Genomic DNA, 22,509 nt, shown 5'->3' on the forward strand with positions numbered 1-22,509 from the left:
TGGTTGGTCACTGCAAACCACCAATTCTTATCTCATACCGGCAAGAAGGAAAACTCAGCATCAGAATAGAGTCATTTTAAAGCCTGTGTGCAAGTAGGCATTGATACTCTGTCCAGTTGGTTGCACATTATTTCCATGTAGAGATATGAATATACACTGAGCCATAGGAGTGATGATTTTGGCAAGATCTGTAGTCTTGTGTGACTATCTCATGTTACTCCTGCTGGTTTGCACTGAAGGTGAGTAAATTGCTGGATGGCAGTATGCACATTGCAATTTAGTACCTTCATATCATTTGCAGATTAAATTATGAAAGTAACTCTCTCAGCTTGGAAATGTATTTAATGTTTCTCAAATATGAGTGGCATTAAATGTCTTTGTAAAGCTGAATAGTTTTTTTTGGGTTTAATGTAAATAATGGAGGAACTGCACAACAGTTTGAAAGTTTCCCTAGCTAAACTAAATTCCATTCCACCAGTGAAATGAAGGGAACTTTTAAAATGTCAACATTCAATGCTCACATTAAATTTTAATTTGTTTCTTTTTATAATGCTGAGGTTAGTAGTACCTACGCCAGGCTGCTGTTTATTGATTACTGCTCATCATTCAGCACAGCCATACCCTCAGTTCTCATCAACAAACTCCAAAACCTGGGCCAAAGCAACACTCACAACACGCTGGAGGAACTCAGCAGGTCGGGGAGCATCCGTGGAAAAGATCGGTCGACGTTTCGGGCTGGAACCCTTCGTCAGGACTCACGAAGGTTCCGGCCCGAAACGTCGACCGAACTTTTCCCCGGATGCTGCCCGACCTGCTGAGTTCCTCCAGCGTGTTGTGAGTGTTGCTTTGACCCCAGCATCTGCAGATTATTTTGTGTTTCGGAAACCTGGGCCGTCCTCTACAATGGGATCCTTGACTTCCTCACCAGGAGACCATATTCTATGTGGATCGAAAATAAAATCTCCTCTTTGTGGATAATCAATACTGGTGCACCTCAAGGATGTGGGCTTAGCCCACTGCTCTAATCTCTCTACACAAACAACTGTGTGGCTTGGCACAGCTCAAACAGCATCTATGAATTTCAGATGGTGATGAGGAGGTGTATAGGGTAAGCAGTTTCAAGTTTATGGGTGTCGACATTCCTGAAGATTTATCCTGGGCCTAACATATTGACGCAATTACAAAGAAGGCATGACAGTAGGAGTTTGTAGAGACTAGAGAAGTCACCCAAGATGCTCACAAATTTCTACAGATGTACCGTGGAGAGCTTTCTAACATCTTGTATCACCGTCTGGTTTGGAGGTGGGGGGGGAGCACTACACAGGATCAGAAAAATCTGTAGAAAGTTGTAAACTCAGCCAGCTGGGTCATGGGCAATAGCCATCCCAGCAGCGAGGGCACCTTCAAAAGGTGATGCCTCAACCAGATGACAGCCATCAGGTACAGGAGCCTGAAGACATACATTCAGCATTTCAGAAGCAGCTTCTTCCCCTCTACCATCAGATTTCTGAATGGACATTGAGCCCACGAATATTACCTCACTACTTTTCTCTCTCTGTCTTCACTACTTATTTAATTTTGTACATATTTTATAGTATTATAGTACTATTTTATAGTATTATAGTACTACTGTACAGTATTATAGTACTATTTTATAGTATTATAGCACTATTGTATAGTATTTCTATTATTATGTAATGCATTGAGCTGCTGCTTCAAAACAAGTTTCATGACATATGCTGGTGGTATTAAACCTGATTCTGTGTCTGATTATCACCTTGTATAAATTTTGTGGTTTAAGGTGTTTCCGAAGATATGAAGCACACTGAACTAAAAAAGATCCATTCTGCCGTTTATTCATTAACTGATGAATATCTGAGTGATGCAATTCCAACTTTTTGTACAGTGCCTATTGCCTGAGAATTGCAATGGTAATTCTTGTAGTAGCAAATGAGGATTTGTTGTTAACACAGCAAAGCTGCAGACTACTTTCTTTAATGCCTTGTCCATTAACCTTTTTTCTCTGCCTTCGTTTGCCAAAAAAATCCTCTGTGCACTAAAAATCCTTTTAACAAACCTCTTAGAAGTTGAGAAATCTGTTCTTTTTACCTATTCAAGTCCTACAGCACTGTGAGTGAAATTCCAGGTTACGCTCCCATTCTCTTTCCAAGAAGATGTGTGGATTTCTAACAGTTAGGTAACTTGGCAGGCTGCTCCAAGCATAAACTTAAGGAACCTGAATTATTGCATTTGCCAAATTTCTTCAGTTTACTATGGAATCCTTAGCAGCTGTTGTATTTTTCCATGTTTTTTATGACCCATAGCTGAACTGTGTAGAAAGCCCTTTTATCAAAGGAAGGTAGACGCTGAAGAACATCTTGTGACCGGTTGATTTATTTCAGTTGCTAGAACTCCAAAAACATCCAACCCCCACCCCCAACTTCCATTTTCAAATGTGGATAATTATAGATACCATCTTTATTTAACAGTTGCTAGAAATTTGATGCATTGCCAGTTTCAACATTTATAGATTGAAAAGTTGCATACCTACGCAGTCTGGTTTGTAGAAGGCCTTGACCACAGCACTGTCTGAAAAATACAGTGGTCTAACATTGATCCTTTACAACATTATAATTTAACCAGTCATCAAACTGAACACTAATGGGTGGAAGCAATTTGAGGAAGTTAGTCACACCAATCTGTCTCTCAGATCACATTGCTTGGTTCAAGGTTAGTATTAGTACACGCCGAAGCACTTGTAGTGCTACAAATGAAAGGCTTTGTGGCTATCTCTGACTGGTACTTATGTGTAGAGTGTACTAAAATTGTTTTAAAAAAAGGTGAAAATAATAGGCTTAAAAGAGGTTGAGTATTATAATTACTGTGCACAGCTCCACATATGGAACAAAATCTAAGTAATATTTTGATTTCAGCAGTGTTCAACAGTATAATGAAAAATGCTTAATTTTTAGCGACAGGATAAAAATAAGCCTGTCCAGTTCTGGATCCCCTTTTGTTGTTTACGTAACTTTGTTCTTGTTTGGAATTTGTTGAAAAGAATGCAGATGAATTCATAAGAAAGCAATACTCGATTTCCTGCCTCTTCTCCAACTTTCCTACTATATTTAATTCTCCCAGTTTAAAATGTCCAAAGACATTAGGGAAATTGAATGAGTAATTAGAATAATAACTGTGCTAGATTTCAAAACCCTCTAAAATTAATTGGCTAGAAGTAGGATGAATTCCTATATTATATGCATACCACGTTTCTAATAAGAGCGAAAAACTGCCGCTGTTGAAACCTCAATAGAAAAACAGAAAATGCTGGAAGCACTTTACAGATCAAGTGACATCCATATGAAGAGAATCAGAGATGACATTTCAATTGATGGATCCCTTTTCAAAACTGGGTAGAGAGAAAGCATGAGTGTTTAATATTAGAGTAGGAAAAGGAAGGAGAGAGAAAAGGGAATGTGTATGGTAGGATGTAGACAAAAGCAATCAAGTTAACAATTTCTTAAAAAACCATCAGCACCTTCACAAAGTTCCACAGCCCCCAACAACTCCATGATTTCAGTCTCTGAGGCTGACTCCTTCCGGAGTGTGAATCCTAGCCCAGACGGTATAGCTGGTTGAGTGCTGAAGACTGGCCGGAGTGTTCACTAGTATCTTTAACCTCTCGCTTCGGCAGTCTGAAGTACCTACCTGCTTCGAGCAGGCTTCAATTATACATGTTCTCAAGAAGAATGTGATAACCTGCCTCAATGACTATCATCCAGTAGCACTTGTGTCCACCGTCACTAAGTGCTTCGAGAAGTTGGTGATGAAACATAAAAAACTCTTGCCCAAGGAGCAACTTGGATCTTCTCTAATTTCCCTACCGACGCAACAGGTCAACAGCAGATCCCATTTCATTTGCTCTTCGCTCAACTCTGAAACATCTGGACAGTGAAGATGCACATATCAGGATGTTCTTCATTGATTACAGCTCTGCATTCAATACTATCATCCTCTCAAAACGAATCAATAAGCTCCAAGACCTAGGCCTCAATACCTTCCTGTGCAACTGGATCCTCGATTTCCTAATTTGCAGACTTCAGTGGAGTGGCAGCAACATCTCGTCCACAATTACCATCAGTGTAGGTGAACCACAAGGTTGTGTACTTGGCCTTCTGTTCTACTCACTGTATACTTATGACAGTGAGGCTAAGCACAGCTCCAGTGCCATATTTGCTGGTGACTTGATTGTCGTTGGCAGAATCAAAGCTGATGATGAATCAGCATATAGGAGGGAGATTGGAAATCTGGCTGAGTGATGCCACATCAACAATCTCTCACTCAACATCAGCAAACCCAAAGAGCTGACTGTTGACTACTGGAGGAGGAAATTAGAGATCGGTGATATGGAAAGTCTTGTCAAATTGTCTTCCTTTTATTTACCCATTCCTTCCGCTTTACAGTAGTTGATAACTGTATCTGCTCTATTTCCTGCATCGCTGTCCTTGTCCCTTCTCCGTGCAGCCAAAACAAGGACAGGGGCACTCTTGTCTTTACCTTCCACCCCACCAGCCTCTGTATTTAAAGGATTATCCTCCAAAAATTCCACCACTTTCAGTGGTTTTCCATAGCCATCTTCCCCAAACTTATTCAGCATCCTGAAGAGGTTGTTCCCTTGACGATGACTTGCTCCTCCATCACCATCAACCATTCTCCCTCCACTGGCAATTCCCATGCAATTGTAGAACTTGCAGCACTTTCCCTTTTACCAGTTTCATTCCAACCATCCAGGGAACCAAACAGACCTTCTGGGTGTTGCCCTTCTTCCAGTTCCGTGTTTAGCACTTGATGGTCATGATGTTCAATGGTATTCGATGCTCATGATGTTAATGGTTAATATCAGAGAATGTATACAACATACAACCTGAAATTCTTGCTCTCTGCAGACATCAATGGAAACAGAAAAAAAAACCCAAGAATGAATGACAGGAAAATGTTAGAACTCCACGTTGCCACTTCTGCAATAGTGAAAACAAAAACTGACCTTTGTTCAGTCAATAAGGTTGACTCAACATCTCTAATCACTGGTTACTTTAATTCCCTTCTGACCTCTTGACATACTCCAAAGATACCCACCAAAGATGAATTTAAAACACCTCCAACGTTGCTGCTGAGACTTTGCAGCCGTTGGGATGTAATATTGAACTCGATACTTCAGGTAATCAACTTAAATCATACACGTTTTCTCATTTTCCAGTTCTGATCAGGGATGCTTAACCTGAAAAATTGGCTTATTTCTTTACCAATAGATATTGCTAAATCTGCTGAGTGATTACAGTATTTTTGCTCCAAACTGACTGTGTAAGAGGACCAACAAGGGCGAAATTGCTACTGCATTTTGTAATGAGGAATGAACCGGAGTAGATGGAAAAAGTAAGAGTGGGGGACTATTAATGCAGGAATGATCACAATAAAGCATACTTTTGAATGATAATGAATTCAGTATGATGAAAACAGAAGGCACATAATGGAATAAATCTTATTCTCCTTCTTTTTTCATTTTATTTAGAGAATCAGCATGGTAACAAACCATTCCTGTCCAATGGGCCCATGCCACTCAGCTAAACCCATTTGAGCAATTAACCCAATTACATATACATCTTTGGAATGTGAGGGGGCTGCAGAGACCCTGGAGGAAATCCACATGGTCATTGGGAGAACATACTTACTGCTTATGTGGTTGAATTGAAACTGGGCCACTGGTGCTGGAATAGCATTATTCGAACCGCAATGCTACTGTACCGCCTACAATTTTAAGAGGGCGAGTGGAACTTGGGGAACTAAAATGAATGATTATGACAAGTAAGCAGTAACATAGAGCAGCAAAGGCTCACATTTAAAATGATATTGAACAGAGTCAAGCACCAAACTGTCAGTGTAGAAATCCTAATACTGTATGCCCAAATGGGTGCACTGGATGATTTAGCAATCAGGCAGTAATAAACGTTCTGATCTTCTGATACACCCTGTTACACATTTAAAGTATCACTATTAAAAAAGTGTTGTAATGTTTGGGAAGGAAAAATATATTGATGCTCTACTAGAGTAGAAGATTCCATGACATTACACACAGAAGGGAATGCATTTGATCTCACTACAATGTTTACTTTTTAGACAATGACATTAAATTAGATCAGCAAGTTATTAATCTAATTTGCTGTTTCTGGCATCTTACATTACATGGATTGTCTTCTACGTTTGCCTCCAAAAACAACAGTGATCATATTACCAGAGTAATTCATAAGCTGAAAGGTGTTTTGTGACATAATAGCTTTATTACTATGCAAATTATTTTATTTTTAACAAACACTTCCAAGCAACTAAACAAGTTTCCTTGCATCTTTTTATAACTTAAAGATTCTGCAAGAACCTTGGTTTGTAGTCAGTGTGTTTGGAAAATCCTTCCTCATTTTTCTATAGAACTAGGTCACCTTCATCTGATTGAAGTGTGTATCTGATCATGTGCATACTTCAATGCTATATTTTTAAAGCATGATCGTCTTTTCCCTTCTGGGATTTCTGTCTGATAATTCTTTTTTCTGATGCCAATAAATTCTGGACCCCCTCCACTGTTTTGATTTGCATGTAGACTATTTTTTTTTCTGTTTCCTTGCAAGCTTACAATCTGTGGTTAGTTGAACTAGACATCTATATTTCCAAGACGAAATAGCATCCTGTTTGTGAAGCAAAAGGCATGTCTGTTTGACTTGAGTGCTGTCTCTTGCCCACCAGCTTATCACATCAGTAGTAAATGCTTAGTGCTATTTTTATTCAGTGTAAATATTCTCTTACCAAGATTCTTCTACTGTTTGAAATTGTCAGGTTAGATTAATGTGTGGCTGTACCATTGAACTATGGATTTTTAATATACAATATATTACTATTTTTTTCAAATTTACATTTAAATGTATTTAAATATTTTTGCATTAATTACTGAAACATTACCAGAAGTTTTACCTTTATTGATATTAATAAGGAGTTATTATAACAGCTCAAGGATAATATTGGTAAACACATATCTTTTTATTAAATGTGATGTTTTATTTAACTACAACTGAATCACCTTTTATCACCATGTAAAATAAACCCCAACATTAAGAACCCCTCAGAGAAATTTGCCAGGAACTTTTCATACTTTTAAACTATATATATAAAACAAATAAATAGAAATAATTGTCTATGTAGATATTTGGTATCAGTTTATAAACACAAGCACATAAGATAGGTGAACTTAAAATCAGTACCTGCACACATGGAAGCAGATGTAAACCTGTGAAGGAACCTATCCCAATTTTTAACAGGGGAGTAATTTCCTTACATGCACAATATATATGACATTGGACTTTCTGTGGACTAACACAAATAACAACAGTATTTCCAAAGTGTTGCTTCAAATGGTGAAGAAGATTTGGATTAATGTTTGCTTGGAATGGTGGGATTCAGAGATAGAAGTGAACTCCATTTGTCTTGGTTTCTGGGACCCTGTGCTGTCAAAAATGAGTACTCAGTTCAAAGGTCTAAATGGTCAAAACTACCCACCCACTTCACCCAAAAGAAAATACCTTTCTTCAAACATAGCGTCTATCACAGAAAATTTCATAGTTAACTTAGTGATAGACACCCTGGTGGCAGTTTAGCTGAACACTCGTTATGATCTTTCCCTTCCTGTTAAGATCTTATGTCAACGTCTAGGTGTTGTCGTATCATAATTCTTTCAATAAGTAACAGTTATAAAGTCATCATGCATTGATTAGAAGAGGAATGAGGAGAACTTTCTTCACAAAAAGGCAGTGAAACAAATAACTCACTGACTAGAAGTATGGCGTAGTCAGGAATGCTCCTTCTGTTTTAAGTACACTCAAATATGGCCAGTAAGTATCATATCGGTAAGACTTTGGAACAGATGCAGAGGAGTTTAGCAGGTTGGCTCTTCTTTAGCCCAGACACAGAATGCTGAATAGGCTCCTCCCATGCTGTCGTTTTATTTAGTTTTCTTGATAAGAAGCATAAGGTCCAGAAACCCCTTGTAACAGCAACTTACAAAACTTGTACAAGAGTATTCTAAAATGTTCTTTTGCATTGACAACTTTGTGTCTTCATTATTTTAGGTCTGTGATTTATCATTCAGCTTAAAAAAAATGCTGATTAGGCACAAACTGACACACAACCCAAATCGACCAATGGCAGAATGCCAACTCTGTCACAAGAAGTTCACAAGAAACGACTACCTCAAGGTTCATATGGAAAATGTGCATGGAGAGACAGATAGCTGAAGCTTCACATTCCATCGGAGAGCTTCAAGATTCCTGGAGCTCAGACAATTATTGTTCCGTGCTGCGGTTGACTGCACGTGTCAGTGGCATTGGAATGCTTTACCTGCTTGATATGGATAATTTACAAAGAAGTGATTTGTATTCTCCAACAGCTAATATGTTTTGTTTTATTGAAGATGACAGCCTGCTGTGAATGAGGGAATATTGATTTCAAATGTTCAGGATTCATGACCTCTGCAATTGGTGACTCTGCTGCGGTTGTTAGAGAATTTATTCAGAAACGCAGCAAGGTCTGCTTGCTTCTTTCTACCAGTCATTTTGATCATCATTATCTAGATTCAGACTCTCTGTCATCATTAATCCTCATATTGTCACCAGTACCAAAGAATTCATTTTGCCCTCTGATCCTGAAAAGCTTTTTATACCCATAATGATACTATTTGTGTCACATCGGCATGTATTATTACTATAATGATTTGCAACTTACACATGCTAGACATTTTTAAAAATAATAAATATGTGAATTGTATTACTGCTTTACTTGCTTTTCTCTTACTTTTTTGTGTGTTTAGGCATAATTTTATATTATGTATTACCTCTCAACTTCAATTCAACTGTAATTTGACATTTTGCCTCACCTAGATTTGACACTGAAACTGAACTTCGTTGTTACAAAATCTTAATATTATTTCTTGCTTGACCAAACACAGTAGCAAAGTTCAGCTAAGCAGAAACTCCTTTCTAGGTATTTTACCCAGGTCTGACCCTTGGTGATCAGATCAAATTCTGATCTTAGTTTTAGACAGCATCTGGAAAATAGAAGTGGCTGCGAAATTTCATCATGTGATTATTGTATCATTTTAGTCAAGAAACATTAGAACATACTGAATAGGTTCACATCACAGAGTTGCAAACAGAAAAAACTGAGCTGGAAATTACAGCTATGTTTTGCCAAACTCCGGCTGCTACCTCTGGGAGAGTGCACTGTGATTTATGACCTTATGTACAAATATAATATAGACTATTTTTTTAATTTAAAAAATGATGGCTAGTGTCATCGGTCAGGTTTTGTAAACTAAAGGCATTTCCGACCCATCCCCCACCATCACTGGATCTCACTGGAATTGCTTCAATGTAGAAGTTATCCTGTCAGTGCTGGTGCTACTGTGCTTCAGAGGGAATATCCATCATCTCCTTATCCATACAACAAAGGCAGGACAATAAGTCCTGATTTGCATCTCAAGCAGAAAGGACAAGGATTCCTGTAGATCTCTAAGGGTTTAAGATGCCAGTGTACGAAACCACTATACAAATGTTTAAAAAAGCCATTATTATAATGATTATATAATAATCATGCACTAATTTACAGGATTAAAACAAGTATATGTGTCTGGTATTCTTTATACTGATACTGTAAATTGGTTTATTATTGTTTCAGGAACTGAGGTACAGTGAAAAGCTTGCCTTGAATACTTTTTACACAGATCAGTTCATTAGAACAGTGCGTTGAGATACCGTGAAGTAAAACAATCTCAGAATGCAGAAAAATGTACTACAGTTACAGGAAGTGCAGTGCTGTAGGCGCAAGGTCATAAGAGGTAGATTGTGAGGTCAAGAATCATTCTTATCATACTAAGAAGCTGTTCCATAGTCCTATACCAGTGGGATAGAAGCTGTCCTTGAGCCTGGTGGTATTTGTTTTCAGGCTTTTGTATCTTCTGCCCAATGGCAGGGGGCAGAGGAGAGAATGTCTGGAGAGGGTGGGGTTTTGATTATGCCAAGGCAGTGAGAAGTATAAACAGAGTAAATGCAGGGGTGGCAAGTTTCCAGGAGGTGCTGAGTTGTGTCCACAATTCTCAAATGAGAAAATCTGCAGATGCTGGAAATCCAAGCAACATACACAAAATGCTGGAGGAACTCAGCAGGCCATGCAGCGCCTATGGAAAAGAGTAAACAGTCGATGTTTCAGGTTGAGACCTTCCATCAGAACTGGAGAAAAGAAGTTGAGAGGTCTGAGGGGAAGAAGAAATAGAAGGTGGTAGGTGAAACCGGGTGGGGGGAAAGGTGAAGTAAAGAGCTGGGAAGTCGATTGGTGAAAGAGATACAGGGTTGCAGAAGGGGAAATCTGATAGGAGAGGACATATGGCCATAGAAGAAAGAAAAGGGAGAGGAGCACCAGAGGGAGGTGTTGGGCAGGTAAGGAGATGAGGTGAGAGAGCGAAATGGGAATGGTGGGGGGGGAGGGGTGGAATCCATTACCTAAAGTTCAGGAAATTGATGTTCATGCCATCTGGCTGGAAGCTACCCAGATGGAATATAAGGTGTTGCTCCTCCAACCTGAGTGTGACCTCATCGGGGTAGAAGAGGAGGCCATGGACTGACATGTCAGAATAGGAATGGGAATGGGAAGTAGAATTAAAATGGGTGGCCACTGGGAGATCCAGTATTTTCAGGCAGACAGAGCGTAGGTGCTCGGCAAAGCAGTCTCTCAATCTATGTTGGATCTGACCAATATACAGGAGGCCACACTGGGAGCACCTAATACAGTAGATGACCGCAACAGACTCACAGATGAAGTGTTGCCTCACCTGGAAGGACTGAGGCCCTGAATGGTAGTGTTGGGAGGAGGGGTAGAGGCAGGTGTAGCACTTGTTCAGCTTGTAAAGATAAGTGCCTGGAGGGACGAATGGACAAGGGAGACGCATAGTGAGTGATCCCTGTGGAAAGCAGAAAGTTGGGGGGAGGGAAGGATGTGCTTGGTGATGGAATCCCATTGGAGATGGTGGAAATTACAGAGAATTATGTGCTGGATACAGAGGTTGGTAGGGTTGTAGGTGAGGACAAGAGGAACCCTATCCTTGGTGAGGGCGGGGGGGGGGGGGTTGGAGGATGAGATGAGGGCAGACAAGTGTGAAATGTAAGACATGCATGTAAGATCAGCTCTGATGGTGGAGGAAGTGAAGTTCCTTTCCTTGCAGAAGGAGGACATCTTCATAGTTCGGGAATGAAAATCTCATCCTGTGAGAATCTAGGCGTATGAAAGATTTCAGTAAATAAGCTGTCTCCAGAGATAGAGAGAAAGAGATTGAGAAAGGGGAGAGAGGTGTCAGAAATGGACCAGGTAAATTTGAGGGCAGGGTGGAAGTTGGAGGCAAAGTTGAAGTCGACGAGCTGCGCATGGGTGCAGCAAGCAGCACCAATGAGGTGGCACGGCAAAATCTGGGGAGTGATACCAGTGTAGGCTTGGAACATAGACTGTTCCATGTAGCTGACAAACAGGCAGACATAGCTGGGACTTACACGAGTGCCCATGGCTACACCTTTTGTTTGAAGGAAGTGGAGGAGCTGAAAGGGAAATTATTAGGAGTAAGGACCAGTTCCGCCAGACAGAGGAGAGTGGTGGTGGAGGGGAACTGGTTAGGTCTGGTGTCCAGAAAGAAATGGAGAGCTTTGAGGCCTTCCTGATGGGGGATGGACATGTATAAAAGTGAAAATAAGATGATCAGGGAACCTGAAATCATTGAAAAGATCAAGAGCATGTGACATCTCACAGATGTAGGTAGAAAGGGACTGATCCAGAGGGGATAAAACTGAGTTGAGGTATGCAGATATAAGTTAAGTAGGGCAGGAACAAGCAGAAACAATGGGTCTACCAGGACAGACAGATTTGTGAATTTGGGTAGGAAGTAGAAAAGGGAGGTGCAGGGTGAAGGAACTGTTAGGTTGGTGGTAGTGGATGAGAGATCCCCAGAGTTACTAAGATTGGTGATGGTGTGGAAGACAATGGCTTGGCATTCCTTAATGGGGTCCTGTTTGAGGGGTAAGTAAGAGGAGGTGTCTGAGAGTTGGCGCTGGGCCTCGGCAAGGTAGCGGTCAATACACCACACTACTACAGCACCTCCCTTATCTGCAGATTTGATGTAGAGGAGGTTTGAAGACAGGAGAAGGGGTCATCGGTGTGGGCTGGAGAGTCCTTGCCAAAGAAGTAGGCACAGAGAGAGAGGCAGTGGAAGAAGAGAACTCTCTTCAGAGAACTCTCTCTCCACAACTCTCTGCAGCTTCTTGTAGCCACAGACAGAACAGTTGCCATACCAATCCATGATGCATTCTGATAGGATGCTTCTTATGTTGCATTGGTAAAACTTGGTGACTGTCAAAGGAAGCATGTCTACTTTCCTTTTTTTCATACCAGATTGATATCTAATATGCATTCATGCCATTTATTGTTATAGTTCAGATCATTTTGATTTGTGAGAATTCTGTTAAGCAAATAGAATTGTTATTCATATATTCTGGCATGCAATTTATACTTTAATTTTCTTATTCTGGTTGTTATCTCCAGTCTTAGTGGATAAATATACATAATACCGTGAATGTGTGGTTTTGTTTTTTTATCCTTCATCCTAAGAGAAGGATTCTTCAGCCCTTCATTCGGACTATTTTAGCAACTTCCACAAGTCAATGGAGGAGGAGAAGATGGGGGCGTGACGCAGCTTGTGCCGCCACTCCGGTGATGAATATCTATAATCTGTCAAGTAGGGTGCCATGCACAATCCTGATTTGATGGAGACAGATGTGAGAGAATGGAGGAACATTTGGAGAAACTTCTGAAATGCCTTTTTTGTTACCGCTGTTACTGTGTGATCTGGACTCTCCGGAGGGGAAGGCCCCGAATCCTTGGCTTTGCTTGTTGCTTGGCGGCCGGGACAGGGTCGAGGCGCTCGGCAGAGATGGTGCTCGGTGTCAAAGGGCTGGTCGGAGGCTCGAAGTTTTCGGATGGACTCAGGATTGGCTGTGGTTGGGTGCTTCCAATGCATTGACAGTTGTCAGTGCCTGGAGGTTTATGGTAGAGAGAGTTTCTCCCTTCTGCCGCCTGCTATCGGGGACTATCAGGAGTCAATCGGAACTTTGAGACTTTTCTTTTACTGTTCCCATAGTCTGTTCTTTATCAAATTATGGTATTGCTTTGCACTGCTGTAACAATATGTTATAATTATGTGGTCTTGTCAGTGTTAGTCTTTGGTTTGTCCTGTTTTTTTTTTGTGATACCACTCTGGAGGAACATTGTATCATTTCTTAATGCATGCATCCATTTCTAAGTGGCAATAAATGAGGACTGAGTGTCCTCATGATATAAAAAAATAGGCAATTATCTGACAACATGACAGATCTGAGCCCTGAGGGAAATGGTGCTCAGCATTTCAATGGAAAGAGTATCTGATTGCCCTATGCATAGCCAATAATGTAAGAGAGGTATTGTAGTGCCATCCTTCTAGGATCACCAAGACATCTCTTACAAATGATGATTAATGTCCAAATATTGCTGTAAGCAACCAGACTGAAAAACGAAATAAAGAAATCTGTGTCTTCTAGACTAGGTACTGATCTAAAGCCTTCAGACAGGAGGACCTCCCTCCCATATGCCAGTCACCATCAGGTACCTTTTATAATTGAAATAAATTCTCTCTGAAAGGGATCTGCAGGTGCATAGATTTTCACTTTCTGTCAAGAAAGTGTCAACACTTCCAAGTCAAGTTTATTGGCATTTAACTATATATATGTAAACCGCCAAATGAGACGTTTCTCCAGACCAGAGTGTAAATCACGGTAGAACACATAACACACATACACCACACAATAATTTAGGAAAGTTAGAATTAAATCTACAAATGAATTACGCATAGATAAACATAGTAAAGTGCATAAATTAAATATTGTAGCGTACCATACAAATTATCCAGTGACACTTTGAATGCAATGCCACAGGGAGTTCAGAAGCCTAATGGCTTCTCAAAACCAGCAGAACTGTACACACAACCATAGAAAAGAGGGATCCTGTCCTAAAGTCACTGAACAAGTTGTGAATGTTGTGACATTAGAATTATGGATACATTGATTTTCAGCCTCATTATATTTTCCCATTGCTGACTAAAACCAGTTATATATTTGATAAAGCAAACCAGTTATATATTTGATAAAGCAACACACATCAAAGTTGCTGGTGAATACAGCAGGCCAGGCAGCATCTGTAGGAAGAGGTGCAGTCGACGTTTCAGGCCGAGACCCTTCGTCAGGACTACTAGTCTCGGCCTGAAACGTCGACTGCACCTCTTCCTACAGATGCTGCCTGGCCTGCTGCATTCACCAGCAACTTTGATGTGTGTTGCTTGAATTTCCAGCATCTGCAGAATTCCTGTTGTTTGCGTTTAAATTATATATTTGATATATGGTGAGTTGGGAAACAGTGATAATAAACAAAACTTTCACATAAGTTGCAAGTTAGTTTTGGCCAAATTAACAAATTAAAGTAGAGAGGCAGGTCTTCTTAAAACAATTGAAGTTCTGCCCACTAATGAATATGATTCCTTTAACTTTTAGGGTCATAAGAACAGTAATCACTTGAGGAATTTTAGGGATACAGCACACTAACAGGCCCTTCCAGCCCTATCACATCCATGTGACCAAATAAAATACAAACCTGCACATCTTTAAATGTGGGAGGAAACTGGAGCATTCAGAGGAAGCCTACATGGTCAATGTACAAACTCCTTATGGAGAGCAGCATAATTGAATCCAGAGCAACACACATAAAATGCTGGAGGAGCTCAGTAGGTCAGGTAGCTTGTCTGAAATTTTGGATGTTTTGGGCCGAGACCCTTCATCAGCACCCAAAGGAGCCCAGGTTGCTGGCACTGGAGTAACATTATTGCAGCTGTTACTCTACCGTGCTGCCCAAATGATGATCCTTTCTCAGGGGGATGTGATTTCCATGCTTGCAATTCTTATTGATAACATTCTTCTGCTGCTATATGGATGCAGCACCTGTAGCCTCAACAACACCAGCATCACAAGAATCTTTTTTTATCTCTGTGATGAGCTGTCATTGAGTTCGTTTTGGTTGTACCATGCATTTGAAGCCTTCAAGTCTCATCTGAAATGACAAAACATATGGATTTGATTGCCTGCAAATGTTGGTATCCAATTTCTAGGCTTCTTTTTTAACCAATATCTCAACAAGGCTGTCCGAGGTTATGAAATTAATGAGTCAAGATGCCCGGCTCTGGTAAAGAATGGAGATTGTGACTTGAAATCTTTTGTTAGTGGCACTTGGCAGTATATGCTGTATAAATTCAGAGGCAGACAATGACTGCATTGGTGGTCCTCCAAAGAGATGAATGTTATTATAAAATAATGTAAGGAATTAAAAGTAAGGCCTTTGTACGCAGACCATATGCCATTAGATTAGAAGAGAAGGGTAATTCTAATCAATATGAAGCAACAGATCAAATGGGAGAGACTGGTTGCCATAACAGATTAGAGTGCAATCCTTTCATCTCTGGGGTCTGAGTTTAGATCAGATCCAGACTGACTGCATGAAATATTCTTCATTTTGACAGCTGTATGCAAAAACAATGGAATTCTATGCCCAGTTTCTAATGAAAGGTCCACATCCGCAACTTATACCCTTCATAAATTGGACATTCACATGAAAGGAAAGTTTCCAAAGTTAGTGATGTGAAAGAAAGAAATGGCACCAAGATCTTAATCCTGATAGGGATCAGGAATTCAACTTTGGGTATGTCACCCACATACTTGAAATGGATACTTAAACAAAGGTAATTTTTCTACATCAGATTTCACATGAGGAGAGTAAACAGAGAGCCTGAGAGATCATCTAAATTATTGGGAGTAAAATCAGGTGGTCTGCCTAAAAGAAATATTAAGTACCATCTGAAATTTCTATATTAGTGCTCTGACAAGAATGCAAAAACAAAAGGAAATGAATTCACTACTAGTACCATTCCAGCTGACTCACTGACACCTTTTCATTCCCACCCATGGACTATGATCCTGCCAGTAAATATCAGGTTGTTCAGCTGAGACATGCTGGAAATACTGGAGTTCAAGGCTGAGATTTGGGCTGCTAAAAGGTTGGAATGTCCTGCACATATATTTAAATCCTGAACTTGCTGCCTGAGCTTCACAAATGATTTCCCAGCTGCACTGCAATGTTGGACTCCTCATGTAGTCACAGCATGAGTTTTCTGCAAGTTTTCAGCATTTATTACACTCCTGCATGGATCAAAGTTTTCTCCCTTCTAAAGCGTATCATTACTGGAGCTCTGTAGTCAATAGCTGTCATCTGGCTCCTGACCTTAAGAGGGAAGTCTCAGTCATCTATTTCACTGACAAACCCAGGACATTCAATCCCCTCCCAGATTGAAGCTATGCAATGATTGTGGTTATTGTGGAAGAGACTCCAAAAGTACTTGTAAATGTCAATGGACCAGCAACAATGTCTGAAGTATAATCCCCATCATTGACTATAGCAACAGTACTTGGAATAAACCTTCTGCAAAATGCATAGATAGATAGATATACTTTATTGACCGTGAGGGAAATTGGTTTTCGTTACAGCCGCACCATCCAAGAATAGAGCATAAATATAGCAATACAAAACCCACAAACAATCAGTATGGAAAATAAGTCCAGGACCAGTCTATTGGGTAGCCATGAACCCATTTCAAATGAACAAGGAAGATTTGAACATCTTTTAATAGATGGAATCTCAAATCAAGTCTTTGCTGTAACTGGAGCAAGAAGACAGGCAGTGAAATGATTAATCAAAGACTGGCTCTTATTCAGTCTTGTTCAGGGCACATGGCAAGCATCAAAATACATCAAAATACAAATTGTTACCATTGCTACATTTTAAAAAGTGGATGGATCAATTGAAAACTGAGTGACTGATTAGCTGAGACCACAATATTGACCCTAATTTTATAGTCATTTACTGTTTAAATATTTTGTTTCACTTCTACTTCAGTCTAACTTCTCCGACCTTGGCCTCCTCATGAAGATCAGCATAAATTTCAAGGACATCATCTCTTCATATCCTTACACTATTATCCCCTTGTCATTTAACTCCTCCTGATTCTAACCATGTATTGCAAGCCTTGGTGGATTCACAAGCTCATATCAAATGTGATTGGTTACTTATCTACCTAAAAGAATCATGAGTGCATTGATGCTTAATTTCACTAGTGGATTGCGCTGTAATCTACTGTATGCCAAAATTTTAATGAGGACTTCCACTTGTCAGTTGTTAAATGAGGAATAATAGGAGGCAAGCTTGAGTTTCATGTACACAAGAAATAACAAAAACTAGTCAAAATGGTTACAGGATTGCCAGTCTTTACATCTGGGTGACCTAAGTACAAGTGGATAGAAGTTATGCTGTTATCAAACCCCTGATTAGCCTATATTTACTTTATACTTTATACTTTATTGTCGCCAAACAATTGGTACTAGAACGTACAATCATCACAGCGATATTTGATTCTGCACTTCACACTCCCTGGATTGCAAATATTAAATATTATAAATATTAAAAATAGTTAAAATTAGTAAATATTAAAAAATTAAATTATAAATCATAAATAGAAAATAGAAAAATGGGAAGTAAGGTAGTACAAAAAAACCAGAGGCAAGTCTGGATATTTGGAGGGTACGGCCCAGATCCGAGTCAGGATCCGTTCAGCAGTCTTATCACAGTTGGAAAGAAGCTGTTCCCAAATCTGGCCGTATGAGTCTTCAAGCTCCTGACCCTTCTCCCGGAGGGAAGAGGGACGAAAAGTGTGTTGGCTGGGTGGGAGAATTGGAGAATTGGAGAATTTGGAGAACTGTGTGCACTTCTGGGTCTCACAGCAAAGGAAGAACATATTGTCTTCAAAGAGGAGGCAGTGCAAAACACGTGTGTAAATATAAGGCAATGGGCGAAACAAAAATGGAGGGCTATGTGGGAGAAAAGGGTTATATTGATCTTGGAGTAGGTTAAAAACTCAGCAAAACATTGTGAGCTCTACTGTACTATATACTATGTTCTATGTTTCAGGCTTAAATTACATTATAAAACTATTGAATGGTTCCCTAGTACATTACCATGGACTCTTGACTTTACAATCTACCCTGTTATAAACTTGCACCTTATTATCAACCTGCACTGTACTTTCTCTGTAACTATTACATGTTATTTATTATTATTATTATTTATTAAGTCATGCAATTTCAGGATGAAGGTAGGAAATGTTTCCACATGAATTGGACTCCATGCGAGCCAGGCAGAGTAAAGAATTTTCTTTAGGCATAATTATCTACCCTTAGAAACATATACTGTATCAAATACCAGGATCTATAACTTGTAATGTTCTATTCCCACTCCCACCCACCCCAATGGTTACTTACTCCTTCTAAACACCTTCAGACCCTTCCCCAATCTTTATTTGCTCCCCTCTCCCCTGCTTTGACTTCCATCAGACAGGCCAAATAATAACCACATTTCCTCTCCTGGGCACCAAGTGATCACCATTGAATCCTGCTCTCCTACGTAGAAGCTTTTTCTCATCACTCAGTGATCTAGAGAGCCTGACCTACCATCAGAAAGCCACAAACACCTGCTTCTCCCCCCTTCCCCGCCGTTCTCCTTACCTCCTTACACACAGCCAATGTTCCTCCTCCTGTTTCTCAACACTACCCATTTCCATCCACTGCCAATAATACTTTTTCATTTCGCTCACTTATCTACCTGGACTCATTAGCTTCACTCTGTGAAGCAGACTTTCTGTCCAAGCCATCTACAATTGACCAATCAAGCTGCCAGTGGCTAGGTACTCCTTTTAAAAGAATCTTGTGGTTAAGGATCCACTCCTCTCGGCTCCCTCACCCCACTGCCCATTCCAGAGTTATTGCTGAAACTGAACTGCAAAAGCTGGATGACCAAAATTGTACACTGTATTCAAGGTGTAGCCTCACAAGCGCATTGTACAGTTTAAGGAGAACATCTCTCGACATGAACACCACTGAGTGCATTATATAGCCCAACATCCGATTAGCCTTCCTAGTCACTTCTGTGCATTCATTGTCTAGATGTTGAAATTATTAGTCGACCAGGATGCCCAAATATCTGATATTTCTACTTCCTATAACATAATAGCCCATTGTGTTACAGGAAAGATACTAAGATGGATGAAGGATCGGCTGACTGGCAGGAGGCAACGAGTGGGAATAATTGGAGCTTCTTCTGATTCGCTGCCGGTGACTAGTGGTGTTCTGCAGAGGTCAGTGTTGGGACTGCTTCTTTTTATGTTGTATGACAATGAATTGGATGACGGAATTGATGGCTTTGTGGCCAAGTCTGCGAATGATGCGAAGACAGGTGGAGGTACAGGCTTGCAGTGAGGAAGCAGGGAGGCTGCAGAAAGAATAAGACAGGTGGGGAGAATGGGCAAAGAGGCGGCAGATGGAGTACAGGGATGGACAGTGTATGGTTATGCACTTTGGTAGAAGAAATAAAACCATTTTCTATTAGACTACCTTCTAAATGAGAAGAAAATTCAACAATCTGAGGTGCAAAGGGACTTGAGAGCCCTGTGTAGGATTCCATAAGGGTTAACTTACAATTTGAGCCTGTGGTGAGAAAGACAAATGCTATGTTAGCAGTCATTTTGAGAGGACTAGATTATAAAAGCAAGGATGAAATGATGAGGCTTTATAAGGCACTGCTGAGGCCTCACTTGGAGTATCGTGAGCAATTTTGGGCCCGTTATTTAAGAAAGGATATGCTGACATTGGAGAGGGTTCAGAGGACCTTCACGAGAATGATTCCAGGAATGAAAGGCTTATCGGATAAGGATTGATTGATAACTCTGGGCCTGAACATGATGGAATTTAAAAGAATAAGGGGGCAATCTCATTGAAACCTATCAAATGTTGAAAGTCCTTGAGAGAATGAATGTGGAGAAGATGCTTCCTATGGTGGGGGAGTCTAGGACCAGAGGGCACAGCCTCAGAATAGAGGGATATCCTTTTAGAATGGGGATGAGAAGGAATTTTTTTAGTCAGAGAGTGGTGAATCTGTGACATTTGTTGCTACAGCTGGCTATTTAAGTCAAAGATTAATAGGTTCTTGATTAGTCAGGACGTGAAAGGTTGCAGGGAGAAGGCAGAAGAATAGAGTTGAGGGGGAAATAAGTCAGCCATGATGACATGTCAGAGCTAACTTGGGTCAAATGGTCTAGTTCTGCTCCCATGTCTTATGGTCTTATGGAATGGTCAAGTTGGATGAAAAAAAAAGCTCAAAACTTATCCGCAATGCAGAAGCATCTCATATTAGTTGAGTTTACTTTAGCCTTGTAATGGAACAGTACATGCTTATCCAAGCTTGGACTGAAGTATATTAGGAGAGATGGTTGCAGATAAACCTTGTTCCGTTATAATCATTCTTGAGATTCAGAAGCTTGGTAAAGCTGGTCACATCTTACAGGGATATTATTCAGAATAAGTTTGTCTACTCCAAAATGGCAAAGACTAATGCACTGGAAGTAGGGTATAGTTAATACTGAAGAAGACTGCAGCAAAATACAAGAAGACATTAATTAATTAAACTTCAGAAATTGCATGCAGTTGAAAAATGAAGTTCAACATAGAAAAATGTGAAGCAGTGCAATTGGTAGAAATACTGAAAGCACGTAGTCCTCAACAAAAGCAAATATAACATAGTGGTACCAGCGACCCAGTTCAATTCCTGCCGCTGCCTGTGAAGAATTTGTACGTTCTTCCTGTGACTGTGTAGGTTTCCTCAGGGTGCTCCAGTTTCCTCCTACAGTCCAAAGACGTGCCGGTTGGTTAGTTAATTGATCATGGTAATTCATCTGTGATTAGGCTCAGATTGCTGGGCGGTGTGGCTGGAGGGCCCGGCAAGACCTATTCAGCCCTGTATCTCTATAAATGAATAATTAAATTCATTAATGCAGCAACATAGATAAGTGAACAATGTAATGACACATTATTCAGAACAATAGAATTGTAGAAAAGGGAAATTACATAAGAAACCTTGGTTAAACTATCTTCTGCAGCTCTGAATTCCATATCATACAGAATGTTTAATGCCAATGAGAGTTGTTTATTTTTCTTTTTTTACTATCCCTAGATTATTTTTTCAAGTATTTAGTCTTCTCAATTTAGTACAAGAGGTTTCTTACCTCTTTTTTAAAAAAATTTGATACTATTTGAACCACTTTTAAATACCTTCTGAGACAATTAATAATAGTTAAAAGATCTTTGACAGAAATGAACTGTCAAAAAGCAATCATAGTGGGCTGGATCACAGCTTATTTCACAGGAGGGCTCTTGGGAGTGGAGTGTCAGTTCAGCTGACCAGACCGATCACGTTAATGTGGGTGAGCACTGTCGGAAAGGTGCTGGGGTATGGCGATTGTAAGTTCCCAATCATTATGTTTCCATAGCTTTTTTTTACACATTTAGATTTCATTTATAATATTGTTTTTAGATTTTTGGGATATGGGGGTAATTGTATGGTAGCTAAACACTTGTTACTGCTTGTTGGTAGATTGTTTAGAAAAAAACAATCATGAGTTTTCCCTTTGGACTTTCCGCTTACTGCCTGAGGCCTTGTTACATGGAGGAGACCTTTATAGAATAGGAAGCAATTTTTTTGTGCAAAATTTCATAAATTGCAAGGAATATACTGTAGATTAGTAAGTGTGAATTTCCCCTTATGAATGAATAACTTCCCTCTATTACTTCAATGTCCCTGCTGCTGGACAATGTCCAAGTAGCCTCCAAGGTATTTATAGATCTTTAAATGAATAAAATAAACATTTTTTTTCTTTAAAGAAAACTTTTCCTTTAATGAATGTTAAGAAAAGATGTTTTCCCTTGATTTTTTGTGATTTATTATTTAACATCAATTCATTGTATTACTAGAGGCTTGGTAATGCTAGCCCGAGGCTTCATTTTCTAATTTTATTTGAATGTCAATGCACATTATGTTAGATTCGAAATTGTAAGCAATGATTTAAAAGCAGTTATTTTCAATGCTGTGTTTGTGAAGGGGAAGACAAAAACAAAGGGAGGAGTGCCGTATTTACAAATGAAAACAACCGCTGTATGGATTTCAAGTAATCCAGAGGCAATATTACTGCCTCTTTAGGTGCTCTGTGAGATAATAAAGTAACAGCTATACTTTAATGCAGATAATTAAAAGCCAAGAAAATTCCAGGCATTCCATAGTGTTCCATATCATACGGTGTTCCATAACATTTGTTACAAATCCACTGCTACCTTTCAAAAGTAATTCTCTTTATAAAAATACTCCTGA

General features: G+C 39.7%; 1 protein-coding gene across 3 annotated transcripts in view; it reads left to right on the top strand.

The window, feature by feature from the left end:
- Positions 1–8,822, top strand: part of prdm5 (PR domain containing 5) — a 337,650-nt gene extending 328,828 nt beyond the window's left edge. For 2 of the 3 annotated variants that reach the window (XM_072251928.1, XM_072251929.1), the window contains one exon: positions 8,166–8,822. In XM_072251928.1, the coding sequence (XP_072108029.1) occupies positions 8,166–8,330 (165 nt within the window). In that variant the 3' untranslated portion in view covers positions 8,331–8,822. The remainder of the gene's footprint in view (positions 1–8,165) is intronic. The other variant, XR_011885260.1, reaches the window with a different exon arrangement.
- The last annotated feature ends 13,687 nt before the right edge of the window (positions 8,823–22,509 follow it).

This window comes from Mobula birostris, chromosome 3, assembly GCF_030028105.1.
Source record: "Mobula birostris isolate sMobBir1 chromosome 3, sMobBir1.hap1, whole genome shotgun sequence".
Lineage (NCBI taxonomy): Eukaryota > Metazoa > Chordata > Chondrichthyes > Myliobatiformes > Myliobatidae > Mobula > Mobula birostris.